We start from the raw sequence: 19,708 nt of genomic DNA, 5'->3' as shown, positions 1-19,708 counted from the left end.
ACAACTTGTGCCCTGGGCAGTGCCCAGCCCTGAGCAGAGAGCAGAGAGGGGCTGGAGTCTCCTCCTGGGGATATTGCAGAGCCCTCTGGACACAGCCCTGTGCCCGCTGCTCTGGGATGGCCCTGCTGGAGCAGGGAGCTGGCACCAGTGACACACCGTGGTCCCTTCCAGCCTGACCCATCCTGTGACTCTGAAGGTCCATAAATCTCTTTTAGAGGTGATTTCTGAGTCCCTGGAAGGCCTAGGTGTCCATGCCACAGGAATTCTCTTTGCTCCCCATCCCAAATTTATCAGACTTCAAGGGATCCTGCTGGAGACCCTCTGCTGTAGCTCTCTCTTTAGAGTCCCTGTACAGTAACACGAGTGAGAAACGTGAGGAGCCCGGTATCTCATTACATAACAACCACAGAAAGTTCTTAGGCTGTTATCCTTTTTATTTCAACATTTGCAGAGGTGCAAAGAGAGTGAAAAAAGCCTTTTTATCCTTTTATCCAGGCCACCTTCCCAGCCCTGTGAATGCCAGCAGGTAAATCCTACTCGCTCCCTCCGACCCCCTCCACTGGCAGAGGCTGTGATTATTAAAAACAGTGATTTCTCCACTTCACTCTGGTGCTGCTGATCATTTCAGCTTCCAACACAAATCCTGATTTACAGACTCACTGCCCTGTTGGGCTCTGGGGCTGTGTCCAGCAGCCAGAGGAAAATGTTTGTTCTGCTGCTGCTCCCTGTTGCCGGCTCGAGGAAGCATCAGATAAAAATGTCTCTGATGCAGCTTCATGTACAGTACAAAATACCAGACTCACAAGCTGGAGGAGGAGTAACAGCCCCAAAATAAAGGGTTTAGTCACCATTTCAGAGCTCAGTATCCAGTGGAAAAAAATTGTGTTTATATACAGGGAGAAAAGAAAAAAAAACGAAAAAAAAAAAAACGAAGTTTCTGTGCATCTCCCCCACTTCTCCTGAATGCACATTCATTGTTTTGTGTTCCACATACCTCAGGTCCTCACTATTCATTTTACACATGATTCCCACACATTCTGTGTAGATGGAAATAAATATCCATTTGTTAACACAAAGGAGATCCATTTTGGGATACATGGAGGTGTGAAAGTCAGAAACAAGGTCAAAACCTTCATCCAGGCCTTTTGAAAATCATAATAATGATCATAGAGTCATCAAGAGCCCTTCAGGACCATCCAGTGCCCCCCCAGCCCCAGCAGCACCACCCCAAACCCTGTCCCCACATCCAGACTCCTCTGGGACAATTCCAGTGACCCCAAACCTCCCTGGGCAGCTCATCCCAAGGCCTGACTGCTCTTCCAGGGAAATTTTCTTTCCCTATCTCCACCCTGAGCCTCCCCTGGTGCCATTTGAGGCCATTTCTTCTCCTCCTTTCCCTTGGGACACGGCAGAAAAGATCAACCCCCATCTCACTCCAACTTCTCAAAGTGACAATCCAGCTATAAACTGGAGGAGTTCCAGTGGCACAGAGACTATGAGGAAATTTAACAGAAAAAAGCCTTTTTACTGAACATAATAGTCTAGATTAAAATCTATATACTTTCATCAAACTAGGAAATACTTTTCAAATAAACAGCAGATTTTCTAAGGAGAAAATATAGGTATTGTGTACTGAAATAATGTTATATTGGTGGGTTAGATTAATGAAGAAATTCAGGTGATATTCCCAAGAGTCAGTGAGTGTAAAGACCTTTCCTGTCTCTCTTTCACCCTTCCTCACACCCATCAACTGTAAAGGACAGTCCAAGTTCAAATACTGTCTACTTTCCTGCAAAGGTAAATCCAAGATTTCTCACTCCAAGTCTGTGTTGTGTAAAAAGAGGAACATATTTTTACCTGGCCTTTGCTCCTCCCTTTGTCATTTTTTTCTGAACACTGGGTTATAAACCCAAACTGTTATTTATAGTCAATAGAATTTGTTGGATTTTATTTTTAATTGCTAGATATTCTGAAAAAAAAAAAATCCCATCTGCATCAATCTGAGGACGTTTTCCATTTTTCTGCTCAAGCAGTGATCTGAAAGCCAGTTGTTTACAAACCCATGGTGTGAGGCAAATTAGGATGTCTGAAAAGAAATGCTCTGATAGAACTGCTTGGAAATTTTGATTTTTGCCAATAAGTTCTTTGGGTCCATCTTGTTCATTGCTGGCTAATTACCACCTTTGCAGACAATCTACATGGTTAGATCTCCTTGGAAACTAGCAAGGCTAGGAAAAAAATAAATGTAAGGCTCTATATTTGAACTCAGAAATTGTTTTTTTAGCACTGAATTAGGGCCAAATCATCTCTGATGTCAACTGATCACAGTATTTACATGAACAACATTCTCTCAGAGGAGAGGCAAAATATCTTTCTTAGCATCTGTCTGCTTCTAATGGACCCCCTATGAGCACTGGAGAATGTGCCCATGGCTTCAGAAAGAGAAATGTGTGTATTGGACAACTGGGAAAATATAAAAAATATATAAAAAGTGCCATGACAGAGGGAGCACATGAGTCTGGGGATCCATTTCTCACTTATTCTTGTGTAACCTGGCATTAGAGCCCTTGGAGGGTCTAACCCTGTCTATCCAAAAACATTTTCTGTGCTTTAAGCTGAAGGATGGAAGGGTTAAAGGGGATCTTGGGCAGGGATTGTTCCCTGGCAGGGTGGGCAGGGGCTGGGATGGAATTGCCAGAGCAGCTGGGGCTGCCCCTGGATCCCTGGCAGTGCCCAAGGCCAGGCTGGACATTGGGAGCTCCTGGGACAGTGGGAGGTGTCCCTGCCATGGCAGGGGTGGGAATGGATGATCCCTTTCAGCCCAGGCCATTTTAGGATTCAGTGGGTTTGCCAAACTTCCACATTTCCTGATATTATCCACATCCAGAGCTTCCCAGAGGCAACAAGCTACAGAAGCCACTACCTGCTGTTAAATGAAAACTTACTTGTTTTAAAACCAAACTCATTGTGTGAGATCCATGGGATTTTCCATTTTCCATCTTCGTGTCAAAACCTTTCAGCCTTCACCCTCTTTAGGCTGAATATTTCAGGCTTTCCTTAACATTTGTTTGATGGCCTGTTCCACTATCCCAGGTTGCTCCAAGCTCCATCCAACCTGGCCTGGAAAACTTAATCCTGGACAAAGAGAAGAAAGTTGCAGCTCAAATATAAGAGGCTGTTTTGCCACCAGATTCAAAAGGAATTAAACAGAAATATTCACCATAACACACAAACAGCTATGTCAGCCTATGAACAAACTCAGACAAGGTTGGATCCTGCAAATTCTTTCCTGTCACCCCTCAACTACAAACACAGTCCCTTCTCTCTATTGCTGTAGTGCCTCCTTCCTTCTTCTCCTTTCTCACCAGCTGCTTCTCTGCACTTTCTCCTCTCTGTTAAAACATACACATTATAGTCCCAAATATTTCACTCTGCCCACCAAATCTTGGGCATTCCAGCATCCTTATTTCTTTCCTGCACATCCATGTCCTCTGATGCTTCAATGCAAACCAGAGCACAACCAGATCTCCAGGGAAGGCCCTTTGAAGTTTTTACCATGTCACTAAAAATTAATCCAGGTGCATTTCTGCCACGAGAGGCTACCTAGAACAGAGTTAAAGGATAAAGTAGGTATTTATTAAAAGGCCTTCAAAGGATTCACCTTGGGCAGAACAAGAGCCCAGCCATGGCTCCACTCAAGATGGATTCCAGGTCATGAGATTTCACACTTTTATAAGTTTTGGTCCATTTCCATTTTGGGGTTAATTGTCCAATTACAGCTTCAGGTGATGCAGTCCCATCCTCCCAGACTGCTCCATCAATTCTCTGTTGTTCACACTTTTGGGGCCTGAAACTGCAGCGGTGCCCTTAGTTCTGGGGCTGGAAAAGGATTGTTGTGTCTGCCTGAGCTGTGGTGAGAACTTGCTGACACTTCATATGGAGTTTACAGTTACATCCTCATGCATTCCTCAGAATCTGGAAAATATGAATGCTAAAACTTAAGGCATAAGAACATGCTGTGATCTGGAAGAGCTCACTTGCAACTTGTCCATATTAAGGAAGTCTGGGCATCTACAAAGCCACCAGTCCCACTTTTAGACCATCTAGGTGGGCTCTCATGGTGCTTGGGCATCAGGGAGGGCAGAAAAAGCCCCATCAGACCCTTCAGGGTGGACAGCAGCAGGAATTTCCCCATGGAAAGGGAGCTCAGGCCTTGGCAGGGGCTGCCCAGGGAGCTTTGCAGTGCCCATCCCTGGAGGTGTCACCTGGATGTGGCACTCAGGGCTCTGGGCTGGGGACAAGGTGGGGATGGGTCACAGGTTGGACTCCGTGGTCCTGGAGGTCACTTCCAACCCAAATGATTCTGAGATTCCATGATCATTCCTAGAAAAGCATTTCTATTCTGCCACTGGCCTCCACCTCACAGATGGGCCTTTGAGTTATCTTAAATGTTGTAATGAATTATCTTTCCACAGAAGAAAACCAGAAACCTTCCCAACACACAGCCTTGTTTGCAATTTGTTTGCAAATGTTCAAGCCTTATCTTATGCACTGAAAGCTGCTCTGAAGCAGCCAATGTCTATTTTTACCACCTCAGTTCTCCATTTAGTTTTGGGTTTGTATGCACAAGAAGCCTGTTCTTTTTACCAGTCTATTTATTTATCAAAAGCTCCCCTCTGTGGGCTCAATTCTTTTGTTTACTCTTTTTTTTCTTTAAAAGGTCAGCTCTTTTATCAACTATTTCTTTAAATGAGTCTGTACCTGTCTAAAAAAGACACAAAATTCACATTTTAGTGCAGCACATTCCTTGTCTCTACCAAGAGTAATCTGTATTTCTGCTGTCCATGGCCACATTCACATTTCACTTTCCCTACACAACTCAGGAGAGATGGAAAAAGCAGAAACTCCCCTTTTTCTCTCAAGACATCTGAAGGCTACGAAAGCTTTGAATTATTTGTGCTCCTGCTGAGTTTTGCCTGCTCCAGAAGGGATAGATGGGCTTTGCAAGCTGCATGTACCATCTAAAATCTCAATTATTTAAAAGAAACGTAACACCGGTGTGGCCTGTTCTGGTGAGATCCATCCATACTGTAGAAATAAAACATAATTCCACAATAAAATTTTATTTTTATGTTAAACTCTCCATTCAGCCACCTGGAATCAAAGGCCATCAAGACTCCCTTAGATATTTGTAAGAAATTGGATGTTGCAATCTGGGATAATGGGAAAGTCCAGCACTGCCAAATCTTTCTACTTTTTCCAGAAGGTTCCAGTTAGCCCTCAAAGGACCTTATTTTTAGAGAGGAAACTGGTGACTCGTGCATGGAAAAATCCTGGGGAATGATGGATTATTTTTAGCCAGATTAGAAAAACCTACAGGAAAAAATCAAGGGCAATCAAAAAGTCTTTTATACTTTTTAGCAAAGTAAGAAAAACAAGCAGAAAACCCCTACTTCACTCAAAATAGGGATTACAGAGTTTTTCATATAATCCCTCCATTCTGAGTTTATTTAATTCTTCTGAACAACTTTATTTCCTAAAGTTGGGTAAAATATTACTGTGAAAAAGAAGTGTAAATCTGAAATATGAAACTTTTGTTAAAAGTACCAAAATTTCAGCATTTCACAGCCAAAATAAAACCTTTTGAAAAATTTGAAATTAAATGTATTTTCCCTTATAAAGTATTTTGGAAAATTATGTTTGTCAAATCAAATCCAATTTACAAAAAATATTTCTGTGTTTCTAATTATTTCTTTTTTTCACTACTTATATCCCTGTAGAAAAGGATAATGGCAATTAGAGCAATTATAGCAATTTCACAGCAATTCCTTTGAGATTTTTTCCAAACAAATGTATAGACCTATTTACTTTATTATGTATCTTAAGTGAAATAACCCAGTAAAAGGTAATTTAGACGCTGCTGAATTGCTTATTTCAAGACAAAATGTTGTTATTTGTTAACGTGGAAAGATCTTTTTTGTGACTTCAACTTGTATTTCTACTCTTGTTGAGTCTGATATTGCATAAATACATCTTTGAACAACTTCTTAGATGAGTATAAAATGAGTATAAAATCCCGTGGAGATGATGGCTATTGCAGAAAAATTATGAGGTTTTTCATTCAGATTAAACAAAAGTAAGGAAAATCTGGACTGAAACCAAAGATATGTTTACTCAAACTCTTACTTAAAAATAAAAAGCACGAGTTGAGTCAGTTTTATTTCCTTGCACTCCAACTGTTTTGTGGACAAACCCACAAAGTCTGACCTAAACTAAGCTGTGGTTGAAGGTGGAAGTCTCTGCATGGAAAATGAGACTCGGGCAGATGCAGCCTGGAAAATCCAAGCACACAAAGCAGGAGCAGGGGTTTTTCCTTTTGAAGATACTTCATAGGGACATGGAGTGGAGCAGTGATTTTAAAAAATATTTGACTGGAGCTTTGGGAGCAGCAGCACTCATGGAAAAAAGGAAAAAAAGAAACATTTCTTGTAGCTCCCTCTTACAGAGATGGATTTGTTGGCACCCAATGGTGTGGTTAACTCAGCCTGTTTTCATGACTTTGGTAGGAATTTAATATTTCTGCAGGCTCCAAAATCTCACTGAAGTTCTGAAAGAAATCCAAAAGCATAAATACCAACCACAGTTTCAGAAGTGATTCAGCTGAGGCCAGACAGGGTGATGGATAAGGCTCATTTCCTTAGGAAACATTGCTGAAGTGCCATTCTGAACTTACCATTTCCAGGTTATCAAAACACCACAGCTGGAAACCAAACATTGACCCAGCTGAAATTATGGAGGGTCTTTTAAAATTTCTTTTTTATAAATGTCACTTCCAGCCTGATTTCTCAGTTATTTTCTCCTCTGCAGTCTATAAACTGCACAAAAGGGGAAATCATCAGCAAGAAACCAGGTCTTTGTATTTCACTGTGACTTCTTTTGGCAGGGAGAGGGGATGAAGGAAGTGATGGCCTCATTATTTAGCTTAAAGAAAGCAGCCAAAATCCCATCATCACCTGCAAAAATGGAGAAGCAGCAGCATGGAAAAAATACAAGAGCTGTTGAGATAAACTAATTGTAAGAGAGGTAATTGCCTGGCTCCTGAGATATTATTTGAGGCAACATTTGGATGCCAGAATTTGGGTTTGCATTTTAGGCCACCTCAACTGACAGAAAACTGTGAACATCCAGCAAATCACCACCACGAGGGACAGCAGAAGCCACAGAAATGTTGTTTCCCCAGCATCCATGTAAAATATTTCAGTAATTTTTCTTCTCAAGTGTGTAAAAATTAAAATCCTGCCTGACTTTTGTAAAGATGGAGCCTCCTGATCTCCCTAAATAGAAGCAAAAGCCATCAAATTCCTCCTTTGACTGCAGGGAAGTTGTCAAGAAAGAAATCTCCATTACCAGATTTAAAAAGCAATTATAATTCTTCTCTGTTTCAATTTTTTCCAGTCTTTTCAACCCCTTCTTAGCTTTGTGGAACAGTAATAGCAGAGAGCAAGCCAATATGCTTGGGCAATGTCTGTGACCTGGGGGCAGCCAGATTGGCTGGAAACTGAGTGAGGAAAAGAATATCATTTTAGGAGGGAAGTTTCTGACATTTCTTCATTCTTCTTTCAAGAATTGAAAGGCAGGAGGGATCACATAACTGTACTCCAAAGTAGTTCTGTTCCCTGTAGTCTGTATTTTTTGGAAAATAAAAAAACAGGAATTGACAGCTCTTCTTAGCTCAAACATCTTGTCATTACCAGTGGGATTTGAGCTGTTCTCCCAAAATTTTGCTGCCCAAGGAAGCTGCAAAATTGAATATTTGCTTTGCAAAGTAGCAAACTCACACCTGACCCAGAGCACCAGAGCCAGAGCTTTCCCCAGCCTGTGACCATCCTGACCTAGGGAAAGGTTATTCAGAGCAAACAATTCAGAGCAAAAGTGAACACTCTCAAAAGTCATATCCTCTAACCTTAAACTGATCAGATCCAAGGTCTTTATCAACATATCAACTCTTCTGCCCCTTTTGGTAGGAAAGTGCTCTTGGCCTTGATCCTCAGCCTTACACCATTGCATAAATTGTTGGTTTCACTTGACAGCTTCAGCATCTTGATTGAACCAAGTCCTTTCTTTCTGACCAAAAATATTCCTCTCCATCATTCCTCTGCCTTATATTTATGAGAGTTCATTGATCAAAGCAAAGGAGCTGTCAGAGTGTGCTGGCGCAGTCAAGGTGGTTCCAGCACCTGCCCAAGGAGCTCTGTGAATACTCAGGCACAAGGCTGCCTCAAGGTTGTTCAGCAATGCAGGAAAATATTGAATTTGGCTATGCCAAGGACAAAGATTCAAGTGAAAACATCCTGACTTCAGGGGAAAAAAAGAGGGAAAAGTACAGAAACAGAGTTGGGATAGAAAACAGCAAGGAGGGAGGGGCTGGCTTCTGCTGCCAGCATGAAAATTGGTGACAACAGCTCCTTCTGAGAGGGTGCATTTGTCTCCTCTCTGGTGACTTAGCTGGAGCCACAGACTTTGACAAGCTGCCTGCCTTGATTTCCAAACTTTTCCCATGCTGGAACATGCACCAGCCTCACCACCAAGCTGACTCCACCTACAATGTTAAATTGTTAAATAAAACCGGGAATGGTTCCACAGCCTGGAGACCAAGCAGCAGAGGATGTCCCTGTCATACTGCACAGCACCTGGCCCTGAGCCTTGTGGGGAATTTCTCTTGGTTGTAAGACATAATTAGTTTATTAATTAATAAATTTATTAATTTATTAGTGTTTTTTTGCCACTTCAAATTGTCTAGAACTAGGTGAGGTCTGTGTTGCAGACCAGGGGTTTATGTTGCTTTAAGCAGGGCTGAGATGAGAGCCTGTAGAGGTGTCTGAGGCAGCAAAGGTGGAGCTGTGTTGTCAGAAGAGTGAAAAAAGCCAAATCTGATTCAATCTCATCCATGCTGCTGAACATCCTGTCTCCCAAACCATTCCCAGGTATTTTCTCAGAGCCAAAGCCAAATCAATCAGTTTGCTAAATTAGCAGTGTAATCACCACTGGACAGGACAGCCAGACTCCTATTTACACCTCCAGAAACAATCAGGAGAACACCCAGATGTCAGAGATATTACACAGTGAAGAATTAAATGAGTCAGGATTATCTGTGTGAAATGTTTGGGGCAGAATTATCTACACAAAAAAAGCTCAGCTGATCAGCTCAATTTTGTTCCCAGAGTTTTCAGTTGGGAAAATTGTAATGGGGGAAAAAGTCTCGAGAATCTCTTCTCACAAAAGTTGGGAATATTCTTTTTCCATATAATCAAGAAAGAGAATACATGGAGGAATCAGGATTTAACCAGCCCTCCCTTAACTTCTCTGGAAGGCTGAGCTCAGGTGCAAAAATGAAGCTGCAGAGAAGATGAAGCCCTACACTTCTCAGAGGTGCAGAGGGAAAAACAAAGAGCACAAGCTGCAGGGAAGGGAATTCCAACAGGATGCAAACAAAACAAAACAAGATGTCCCCGATGTGAGAGAGAAATCTCTGGGACAGGGCCCAGAGAGGCTCAGGCCAACCTCAGCCCTGAGCAGGGTAATTCAGAATCCCAGAATCCCTGAGGTTGGAAAAGACCTCCCAGACCATCAAATCCCACCTGTGCCCAATGCCCACCTTGTCCCCAGCCCAGAGCTCTGAGTGCCACGTCCAGCCCTTCCTTGGGCACCGATGGAGACTCCAAACCCCTCTGGGCACCCTGTAGAAGTTGATTCTGTATTGAGCAACACATTGAAACCTTTGAGGTTCCTTATGACCCAGAATATTCACTGATTTAAGCAGATTTTGAAATAATTTATCTATTATTTCTAGCAGTTAAAGCATATAAACACAGTTTGAAATTTATAACAATAAGGTCAGTACAGGTCTTTCATGCTTTCTCCTTTTCCTGGTAGACCCCACGGAGAAGAAAAGCTGAGTTCTCAGGAGATTTTTGAAGAAATGTTGTAACTGACAAAAATTCTGGCATTCAGACAGCTGTTAGCAACTGGCAGAAATAATTGGGGTTGAGTAACTGGAAGAAGAAGTCTCAGGGATCATGTTGGACAGGGACACCTTGCAGTAAGTCAGGGGACACATCTGACCCAGAGACATCAAAAGGTGAATGTGTGGCCAGGATCTGCAGCTGCTGAGGCCTGGCAGCACCACGATCCATCAGTGATCCCTGATATCCCTCTGGCAGCACCTGGCACAGTTTGGCATGTGAAAATACCAGAGAAGAGCCCAGCTCTGGTGTTACCAGGTGGCACAACCCAGGCTGGGACACCTGGGCTCCCTCTGCTGCTGTCCTTGCACCAGTGCTGGCAGCGGCACTGACAATATCAAGCGTTTTCCAAGTGCAAGAAATGGTTTGTCTCAGTTTTGTTGCCTTCTCGGAGGCAACAGGGCTCTGCAGTGTCTGTGGATAGGACAAGGACATTATGAAGCCATGGAATCACAGAATGGTTTGGGTTGGAGGGGCTTTAAAGATCATCCAGTTCCAAGGACAGGGAACCTTCCAATAGACCAGGTTGCTCCAAGCCCTATCCAGCCTGGCCCTGGACACAGAAATATCTGCTCTGAAGCTCAAGTTCAAACTTTTCTGGGAGCCAAAAACCTGGTAAAAGACTAATCTGACAGGAAAGCTCTCCTTATTCCAGAAATCTGTGTTCACTGCCAGGCATTTTCTCTAGACATGGCTCGGAATAAACTCTGACTCCAAGAGCTCAGACTTCAGGTGGCAAACAAGTTTCATAATCCGTGATTTGGGCCCCACAACCTTGTGAAAGGCTGAAGGTGTTGATAATCATCTGTCTGTGTACATCTCTGCAGGTTCACAACCCTCTTACAGCCAGGTGCAGCCTTCTTACATTGCCCCAGAAATGTTACCAAGCCAAGGCCATTTGGCTTCCCCGTGATTCAAATGAAGACAAATTTAGCAAAGCAGATGTAAAAACAGCATTTTGGAGCCTTCAGTGGTAAATTCTGCAATGGAGTTGGTTAGAATCCAAGACAAAAACTACAAGGTCAAATGACTACCAAAAATGGAGTCGTGTGTTTTTAAATTTGAGTTATCAGATTCATTTTTCCACCCTCCATAATAAAAGGGCCAAGCACCAGGAATGAATGGAAATGTTTGTGCTGCAGAAACACAAAGTGTTACTCAGACTGATTTCTTGCAGCTGGACAGGCTTAAAAAATGAAAATAGTAGAACATTATTTTTATCAAGTTGAATTAGAAGACAATGATGAGGCAGGTAATGTGAAAATAACAAACCATCATCCTTACAGTCTCTTTCCTAATCATATCTCATTTCATGTCTTTTTTAGTGAAAGCTGCTGCTGAAATAAATCTCAGTCACACACATGCTTCCTCTGAAATTAGATTTATGATACCATGGGTGCAAAGAAGTAATTTGGGTCTTGAAGAGATTTGCCAAGCCAGTATTTATTGAGAGCTCCAACATTTCAAAGTGAGGCCTAGCAATGCTTCCAGCTGAGTGATTAGACAATCTTGCATTGATTTCAACAGCAAGGACCAGATCCTAATTCCTTTCTTTTTCAGCAAAAAGGATCTGTGCTCTGTGATAATGACTGCTTACAGTTGTTAGCTGATCATAAAAGACTCCACTTTTTTTTCTAAACAAGACTCTTTCTCCTCATATCTTGTGGTGATGATGGTGCCTTGCAGTGTGGATTATGTGGCTGGGCTCATCCCACAGACAAATCCCACTTTATTCCCAGAATTCCTGTGTTCCTGTTCCCTCTGTGCTCATCACAAACAAGAGTTTGTAGAGCTCTGAAACAAAAGGCAGCCAGAGATGAGGCAAAGCATTCCAAAATCTCTCCTTCCCTTCTCTGACTTCTTCCATTGCAATCAAGAGGAGAAACATAACAACACGGATTTAGGGTGTTGAAGGCTACAGGAAATTCCTTGTGCTCCACAGAGGGAGCCCAAACAGCCTCCAGGTCCTGCCAAATATTCCAGAGATGGATGCAGTGCCAGGGAGGTTGGAGACCACAGCAGACAAGAGATACAACACTCAAGACTTCCCAAAAGCCCAACTTGGACCTTAGAGATGCAAACACCTGCTTCACCTAAAAGTGGCCTTCATCCCACCAGGAAAGGGGGGAATGCAGACAGGAATCACAGTGTCTGCTCAACACATTTCTCTACATTCAAAGGAAAAAGTAAAAGTAAAGCCCATGAGAGCAATTTTTAGATTGTAAGTGATTTTGGAACTTAGGACCTTTTCAATGAATTTGCACTCAAAATGTTCACAACTGTGTTACAAGAGTTAAAATCACTGAATGACAGCGAAACATCCACTGAACTTTCTAGGTCAGCTTCTGTTACAGAAAGGTCAGTTATAATTTGCAATATTCTCTGTTCAAACTCCTCATTATTTTGCAAATCATACACAACCAGTATAGGCTTACAGTACTTAAATTGCACAAGCAGGCCCTTCATACTCCTCCTTTTGTTCTGTGTTTGCACAGCACCACAAGTTCTCTGCAGCACTACCAAAACACACCAAAAAATCACATTGTTGATGGTAAAATGATTGCTTTAGGGTTAAATTGATGTGTTACATTCACAGCCTCAAAGGGAGAGTGTGTGTCCTGTCCTGTTTTGTTGTTGACACTGGTTTCACGTTGTTCTACAGGCTCTAAATAAAAGGATGTGCTTGGAAAATCAGGACTGTGTCTTTCCAGTGCTGCTTTGGAGTAGACAAGAACATGACAACAACATTTGCTGCAATTTTACTAGGAAATAAAATGTTCTGAGCACTGGCACACAACCCCCCGCAGGGTGAAATTTCCAGAAAAGCCCCTGGCATGGTTTGGACCAGTGCAGAACTGAGCACACACAATTCCTGGCTCCGTTTCAGGACACAGATTATTCCTGTTTGGCAGGTTGTATGACACTCACCTGCCTGGAAAACAATTGGAGTTCAATAATCCAACTGTGGGTTGCACCACTCTTTACCCTCCAATCTAAATAATAGGCCTGGACAAGATTAATTTGCTAATTTGACCAGAGCCAGGACACAAGTGAACAATTCAGGGACTTATTTAGGAGAACTCCTTGTCATTTGCTGGGAAATTAAACAAATCACTGAAATCTCATATGTCTTGTAGGTTTTGCCTAAGAGAGTAACCAAAGTGGATTGTTTGAGCAGAATCCTCTAAATTGTCCTCATTACCTGGCTGTCGTGTTCAAACAAACATAATGTTTACTGGGAGAGGAGGAAGAGTTCAGAAATACCTTTTTTTTTTTCATGCAGAGCAGATTAATAATATATACACATTTTTGTCAGGAAGAAAAGCAGAGAGAGCAAAAATAGCTCTCAAGTGAGGCTGCAGCTACTGACTCCCCTGTTCCTGGATCCATGACAGCCATTATGTAACCAAAAGGAAAATAAGACGAAAGAAACAGCAGAAGTTAATTGGGTTGATATCAAGTAAAAATATAATTAGTCCAAGTATTTTGTGGCAAAGGCGCTGACAGTATGTGGCTGTTCCTCAGCCTCAGTGGTGAGCAGGGATCCTGCCATGTGTTTAAAACTTATTCATCAAGCATTCCCATGGAAACACACAGATGCATAACCTTTGGATCACTTATTTCGGGAATTGCTGCTCCCAAGTTTCTCTCTGGAGTGAAAACTCAGTCCAGGAGAGGGTAACAAACTGTGATTCTGATCTAGAAACCTTTCCACAAAAGGAATTCATTCATAGCAGGACTGGGTGGGGGAAAGAAGGAAAGGGCATCTTGCAAAAAAAAAAAGAGAAAAAGACAAAAAAATTGACCTCAATTTTTCCTCTCAGAGACTGGCAGTTGAGAAATGACAGCGCTGGGAAAAGCCTGGAGAGTTTATAAATGGCCAGATGTCCTCAGGAAGACTGAAATGTCTGCAAGAATGTCAAATAAATGCTGTAATGAGAGAGATTTTGGTTGAACACTGGGTTTGTTGTCCAAAGCTGCCCCCTTACAAAGCCAGATGAGAATCAGCTCCACTACAACTTCTCCAGGTTAAGAAAAACCTTCCCACATTGGAATTGTCACATTCTGATCCCACTTACTGTGACAGCAGCTCCCTGCTCCTGCAAAACCTCTGGACACTTGATAAAATGTGGCCCTTCCCTCATGCTGTGAAAGACTGGTCAGGCTGGTTGTGATGCACAAACCCACAAAAATCATTTGGAAAGCATCAGTACAAATTTGCTGTCTGAATAAAATGTGTTTCACTGCTCAAAGTACTTCCATAGGAAATAAAACACTGTATGGAGTGCTGTGGTGGGAGGGCAGCCCTGGATGTCCCTTCACATCCCTCCTGCTGCCAGGAATAAAATCAGCACCTGGGTCCCCTTTTAGGATAATTTCTGGTAAGAGATGCTCAGACAGGGAGGTCTGGGACATGATTCCCTTTAACAGAGGGCCAGGAGTAAGGAATATTCTCTAAACCAGCAGGATTCTCCCACTCCTGGTCTCTGTGTCCATGCCAGGCTCTGACTGGGAGGGGAAAGCGAATTATTCATAATGCCTGGAAGATAATGAACCCCATTATATCAGCATTAGTAGTTTAACATAAAGCCTCAAAAGCCAGAGCCTTCATAGGTTGTTCATAATAATTTGAAGATTCTGTTGCTGCAGTGACTTGATAACTCCTGTGGACTGGAATTTCCTTAGGCACAATGGAGAGCTGAGCAAAAAGTGTGAAGCCTTAACTTCAGATTTTCTGGTTTTGGCTTAAGTCTGCCTCACAAGGGCCCTGCACTGCCTTTTGATTGTGTTTTGTCATGCACTCCCCAGCATCAGGGATAATTCAGGCAGGGACTCTGTCACTGACTGGGGCAGTTCATTCAGAACTGAGGGCCCTGTGACACAGCTCCCAGTGCTGCCACTGCCATCAGCGCTGGTAACGCTCTGCTGAGACACACAGCAAACTGAAAAGGTGACAGGATGGGGGGCACAGCCTTAAAACATGGAATTGCTCTCAGATTCGGTGCTACTGTAGGGCTTTGGGACTTTCTTTGAAAGAGGAGCAGGTCAGGAGGAAAGACAACTGGGCTACAACCCTTTCTTCCTCCCTGTATTTCAATAAAACTCTGCAAGGGTCTGTAATCTTTTTCTGCAGGGATGAACCTGCACATCTTGCAAGAGCTACAGGTGCTGTAAGACTCCACACAGGATCTGCTGCAATGTTTCTAAGAGTGAAAAATGCTTTTAGAGCCACCATGACCCGCTGAGAGCAGCCCCTTATGCAACACTCCATAAAGAATGGTACAAAATCACAGCAGTGCTGCTTTTTACATGGGATATTGGGAAGAAATCCCAATCTCACTTCACTGTGAGAGTAATGAGGCCCTGGCACAGGGTGCCCAGAGAAGCTGTGGCTGCCCCATCCCTGGAAGTGTCCAAGGCCAGGTTGGACAGGGCTTGGAGCAGTCTGGGACAGTGGAAGGTGTCCCTGCCCAAGGCATGAGGTGGGGACTGGGTGATTTTAAGGTCCCTTCCCACCCAAACCATTCTGTAATTCTGTATTCAGAGTCAAGCGCCTGGACAGACCCACCAGAAGACTTTTCCCTTTACAGTATGGCAGAAGAATGACAGCAGAGAGAAAGAATTAGGAATTCAAGAGCTGAAATTCCTGCAGGAAGAAGCCCCAGAAAACAGAAAGATTTCAGTTGAAAACAACAATTACCCCAGACCTCACCATGTCCTCCATGCAAAACACATTCGATGAAACCACTCTCCTCCTCAGTACACTCTTTATCTATGGCACACAACCATAATAAAGCTATTTATCTTCAAAGGCTGGGAAACTAAAAAAAAATAAAAAGGCCCAGATCATTAGAGGACAAGGTACACTTGAATTAAAGGCCACAGGCACAGTGAATTCAAATGAAATCTGAAGTACCATGGGTTGTACGTTGCTGGGAGAAGGACACACAATTCCCTGCCTCATTACCAGCAAGATATTGATTTTCTGTGGAAGTGTGCTTGAATTGCTCTTGATAGATATTACAACTTTCCTTCAACAAGAGGAGGATTGGTTCTTTCTAAAAACTGTTGGCTTTTTTTTGAAGAAAAAACAACCTCCTTGTACTTATGTAATACTTTCCCCACAGCAATGCAATTGATGGAAAAAAATAGCTTATAACAATAGCTCATTTTCTCTGCTCACCCCCAAGTGAATCTATTCCCTCATTTATGTCTTTTATCTCCGTAAGATCTTTTTTGGTGCATAAAAAATTTCATTCATTAAACCGCGAAGGGGCGAGGAGGGAAGGAATATCTTCTTAAACCCATCTCGTGGAATTTAAATATGGGTATGGATAGGATGACCTGATAAGGAACGAGAGTTTTCTTTCATTTTGTTTCTGTGTAGCAATAAAACGAGGGTGGCATCGTGTGGTTTTTGTGTTAGCAAAGAACAAGTATGATCATTTTATTGATTAACACAGGAGAAGGTTGTGTATTGACTTAGAGCAATAATAAGAGGAATAATGACTTTTCCTTGTTTTTTTTTTGTTTTCCATGGCAGCCAACGTCCTGGAAGAAGACTCAATGGAGCAGGACATCGAGAGCCCTGTCACTATCCATCAACCAAAGTTGCCCAAACAAGCGAGAGAGGATCTGCCAAAAAACATCAGCAAAGAATGTGCCAAGAGAAAAATCCAGAGGTACGTTCGGAAAGATGGGAAATGCAACGTCCACCACGGGAATGTCAGAGAGACTTACCGGTACTTGACTGACATCTTCACCACCCTGGTGGATCTCAAGTGGAGGTTCAACCTGTTGATCTTTGTCATGGTTTACACGGTGACCTGGCTCTTCTTCGGCATGATCTGGTGGCTCATTGCCTACATGCGAGGGGACATGGATCACATAGGGGACAGCACGTGGACCCCCTGCGTCAGCAACCTCAATGGGTTTGTCTCAGCCTTTTTATTCTCAATCGAGACCGAAACCACCATTGGGTACGGTTACCGGGTCATCACGGACAAGTGTCCCGAGGGAATTATCCTGCTTTTAGTGCAGTCTGTCCTAGGTTCTATCGTCAACGCCTTCATGGTTGGCTGCATGTTTGTGAAAATATCCCAACCCAAGAAGAGGGCAGAAACCTTGGTTTTTTCTACAAACGCAGTCATTTCCATGCGGGATGGAAAGCTGTGTCTGATGTTCCGAGTAGGAGACCTTAGGAATTCACACATTGTAGAGGCATCAATACGAGCCAAGTTGATCAAATCCAAACAGACAAAGGAGGGGGAATTTATACCACTCAACCAGACAGATATCAACGTAGGTTATTACACAGGGGATGATCGTCTCTTTTTGGTTTCACCACTGATCATCAGCCATGAGATTAACCAGCAGAGTCCTTTCTGGGAGATTTCCAAAGCCCAGTTGCCCAAAGAGGAGCTAGAAATTGTTGTAATCCTAGAAGGAATGGTGGAGGCAACAGGTAACATTTCTTATACTTTGTATAAGGTAAATGCTTTAATTTTAGCAAGGAAAATCAGTGCTTTTGCTTCGTTTTAAAGGAATCACTTCCACAATCGTTACATTTGAAAAAAGGCGTCCGTTCTCTGGTGAGCTTCAAAATTAAAAGCATGCCCAGTTTAATTATCTGTTCCATCTTGCCTAACAGAATTAGTGTTGTTTCTGCTCTGTTTGGAAAATGGGATAGCATCTCTCATTTTCTAAATTTTTCACAGCATGTCACCCCGTTATTTGTCATTCTATTGCAGGAGCAGCTCAACCACAGGGACCTTGTGGGATAAAATTGCTTAGGGGGGAAAAAAAAAAAATATTCAATGCGAAACTCTGTTGGTGATTAACGTGGAAGCACCATGGTCCTGCTGCTTCCAATCACCCATGGGTATCTGCAGAACAACTGCCAGCCCTGTGGCATTCCAAGGCTGGATCCAGTAGGAAGTGATGAAGTGTTCAGTTCTCTCTCTTTTTTATTTTTTCCCCTTTTTTTTTGCCTGATCGTTTTCTTTGGTTTTTAACTTGTAACATGGGGCTTGTTCCACTTTAGCTCACAAAAGCTCTTGTCTGATTTTGTATTTCACTGGGGCCCCCACAGAAGCGCGCGGAACGCTGGAAGCTGGGATGGATAAACAAGGAATGTTGTGTCACTGGAGTCTTGTGGAGATGCTGGGTGGTTGTTACCTGCAATTATGCAGCAGAACAGCAGAAATCATTTGGTGCAGAGAAAAAAAAAATCATCAGCAAATGCAGCACTAAAATAATGTTTCTCTTTTGTATTAAAGCCAGAATTACAGGAGGGTACTTTTATCTGTGTTTTAGAAGCTGGAGGTGGGTTTTTTTCTGTTAATAACAGCATCAACGCCTGAAATAAGTAAATATAATCAACACAAGGGAATGGGAATTATAAAACGAAGATTTGATGTACTTGGGGGAGGAGAAAACACCGATTATAGAAATATAAGAATGAGATTTGCCATTTTTCCCCACAACTGCAGCAAAACCCAGGAAAGTTTGAGCACGTGGATTCCACAGCTCTGACAGAGGCACAACCTTTCCAACCCTGACTCATGTTTTGCAACTGGAGCCAGGAAATAAAGAGCAGTCTCCTACTAGAACGTGTGTGTGTGTTTCACACATCTATTATGTGGTGTCAGAAGAAAACTGCATTTGTCACCATATAATAAACGTGTGAGACAAAAATGGAGCAGGGAAAAAATAAAAAAAAATAAAAAAAAAGAAATTGAAAGGAACTTGGCAGGGAATTTGAAGTGGTAAATGCAAGGCTTCCAAATTTTCCAGGAAGGAGGTGGTACTGAAGAGAAATCAAGATGAAATGTTTAGTGCTCCTGATCTGTGCAGTAGGCACCGAGATTTCAAACATCTGTATCACCTTTGGGTGAGACAATGAGGAAATTGCTGTTTGTTCCCTGAAACCATCCTGAGATCTCGGAATTGCAGCTGAAGGAACTTGACATCCCAAGGGGGCGGGGGATATTTTCAGGTTTGCTGAACACCGTGTTTTCCAGCAAAGTGATTGGCAAGTAGTGGAAGAATAAAAATTGTCTCACCAAAACCACCTACAAGATCAAAAGACAGAATATTTCTGCAGTGCAGCAAACGTAGATTTGTTGGTTTAAAGTTCTCATCTCTCTCTATTTGTGACCCCTTCCCTCACCCCATTTTCACCCCTGCACACCCCAGGGCTTCTCTGGGGTGTCGTCTGCTGCTCTGGCCTGACCACCTCTCCCACTCAGCCTTCACTGCAGCACAAAACCCCTCAGACTGCTTGGGCTGGCAAAATTTGAGATAAAAATCAAATCTGTCGTTATCTCAAACCATAAAAATCAAATCTGTTGCTATCTCAAACCTTTCCAATCCACATCAAGAGAGAATGCAGTGATCTGAAAACCCACAGAAGATATCCAGGATTAAAGAGTTTCCCCTGCACTGGATGGGTCCATTTCCCATTTTAAGCTGTTCTGTTTGGGCAGAGTCTCCTGCTGAGTGAGATATGAGCAGAGGGCATCAAATAATGTCAGAATTACCAGCACAATTCCTAAAACATATTCGTGCAGAGGTAGCTTCTTGTGCTGTGCTTTGACCCCATGCATTGAGATATTTTTTTTTGAAGGTTCAATCAGGACAACCTTCTACCAAAAGTAGGAATTTTCATTCTTTTCATTTACAAA

General features: G+C 42.7%; 1 protein-coding gene across 2 annotated transcripts in view; it reads left to right on the top strand.

Moving 5' to 3' along the window:
- Window positions 1-19,708, top strand: part of KCNJ6 (potassium inwardly rectifying channel subfamily J member 6) — a 157,830-nt gene that overhangs the window by 108,067 nt on the left and 30,055 nt on the right. For both annotated transcript variants that reach the window (XM_015628563.1, XM_015628554.1), the window contains one exon: window positions 16,567-17,487. In XM_015628563.1, the coding sequence (XP_015484049.1) occupies window positions 16,590-17,487 (898 nt within the window). In that variant the 5' untranslated portion in view covers window positions 16,567-16,589. The remainder of the gene's footprint in view (window positions 1-16,566; window positions 17,488-19,708) is intronic.

The sequence above is a fragment of the Parus major genome, chromosome 1 (genome assembly GCF_001522545.3).
Source record: "Parus major isolate Abel chromosome 1, Parus_major1.1, whole genome shotgun sequence".
NCBI lineage: Eukaryota > Metazoa > Chordata > Aves > Passeriformes > Paridae > Parus > Parus major.
Note: the sequence above shows the minus strand (reverse complement) of the source record. Positions and strands in the feature narration are given on the sequence as shown.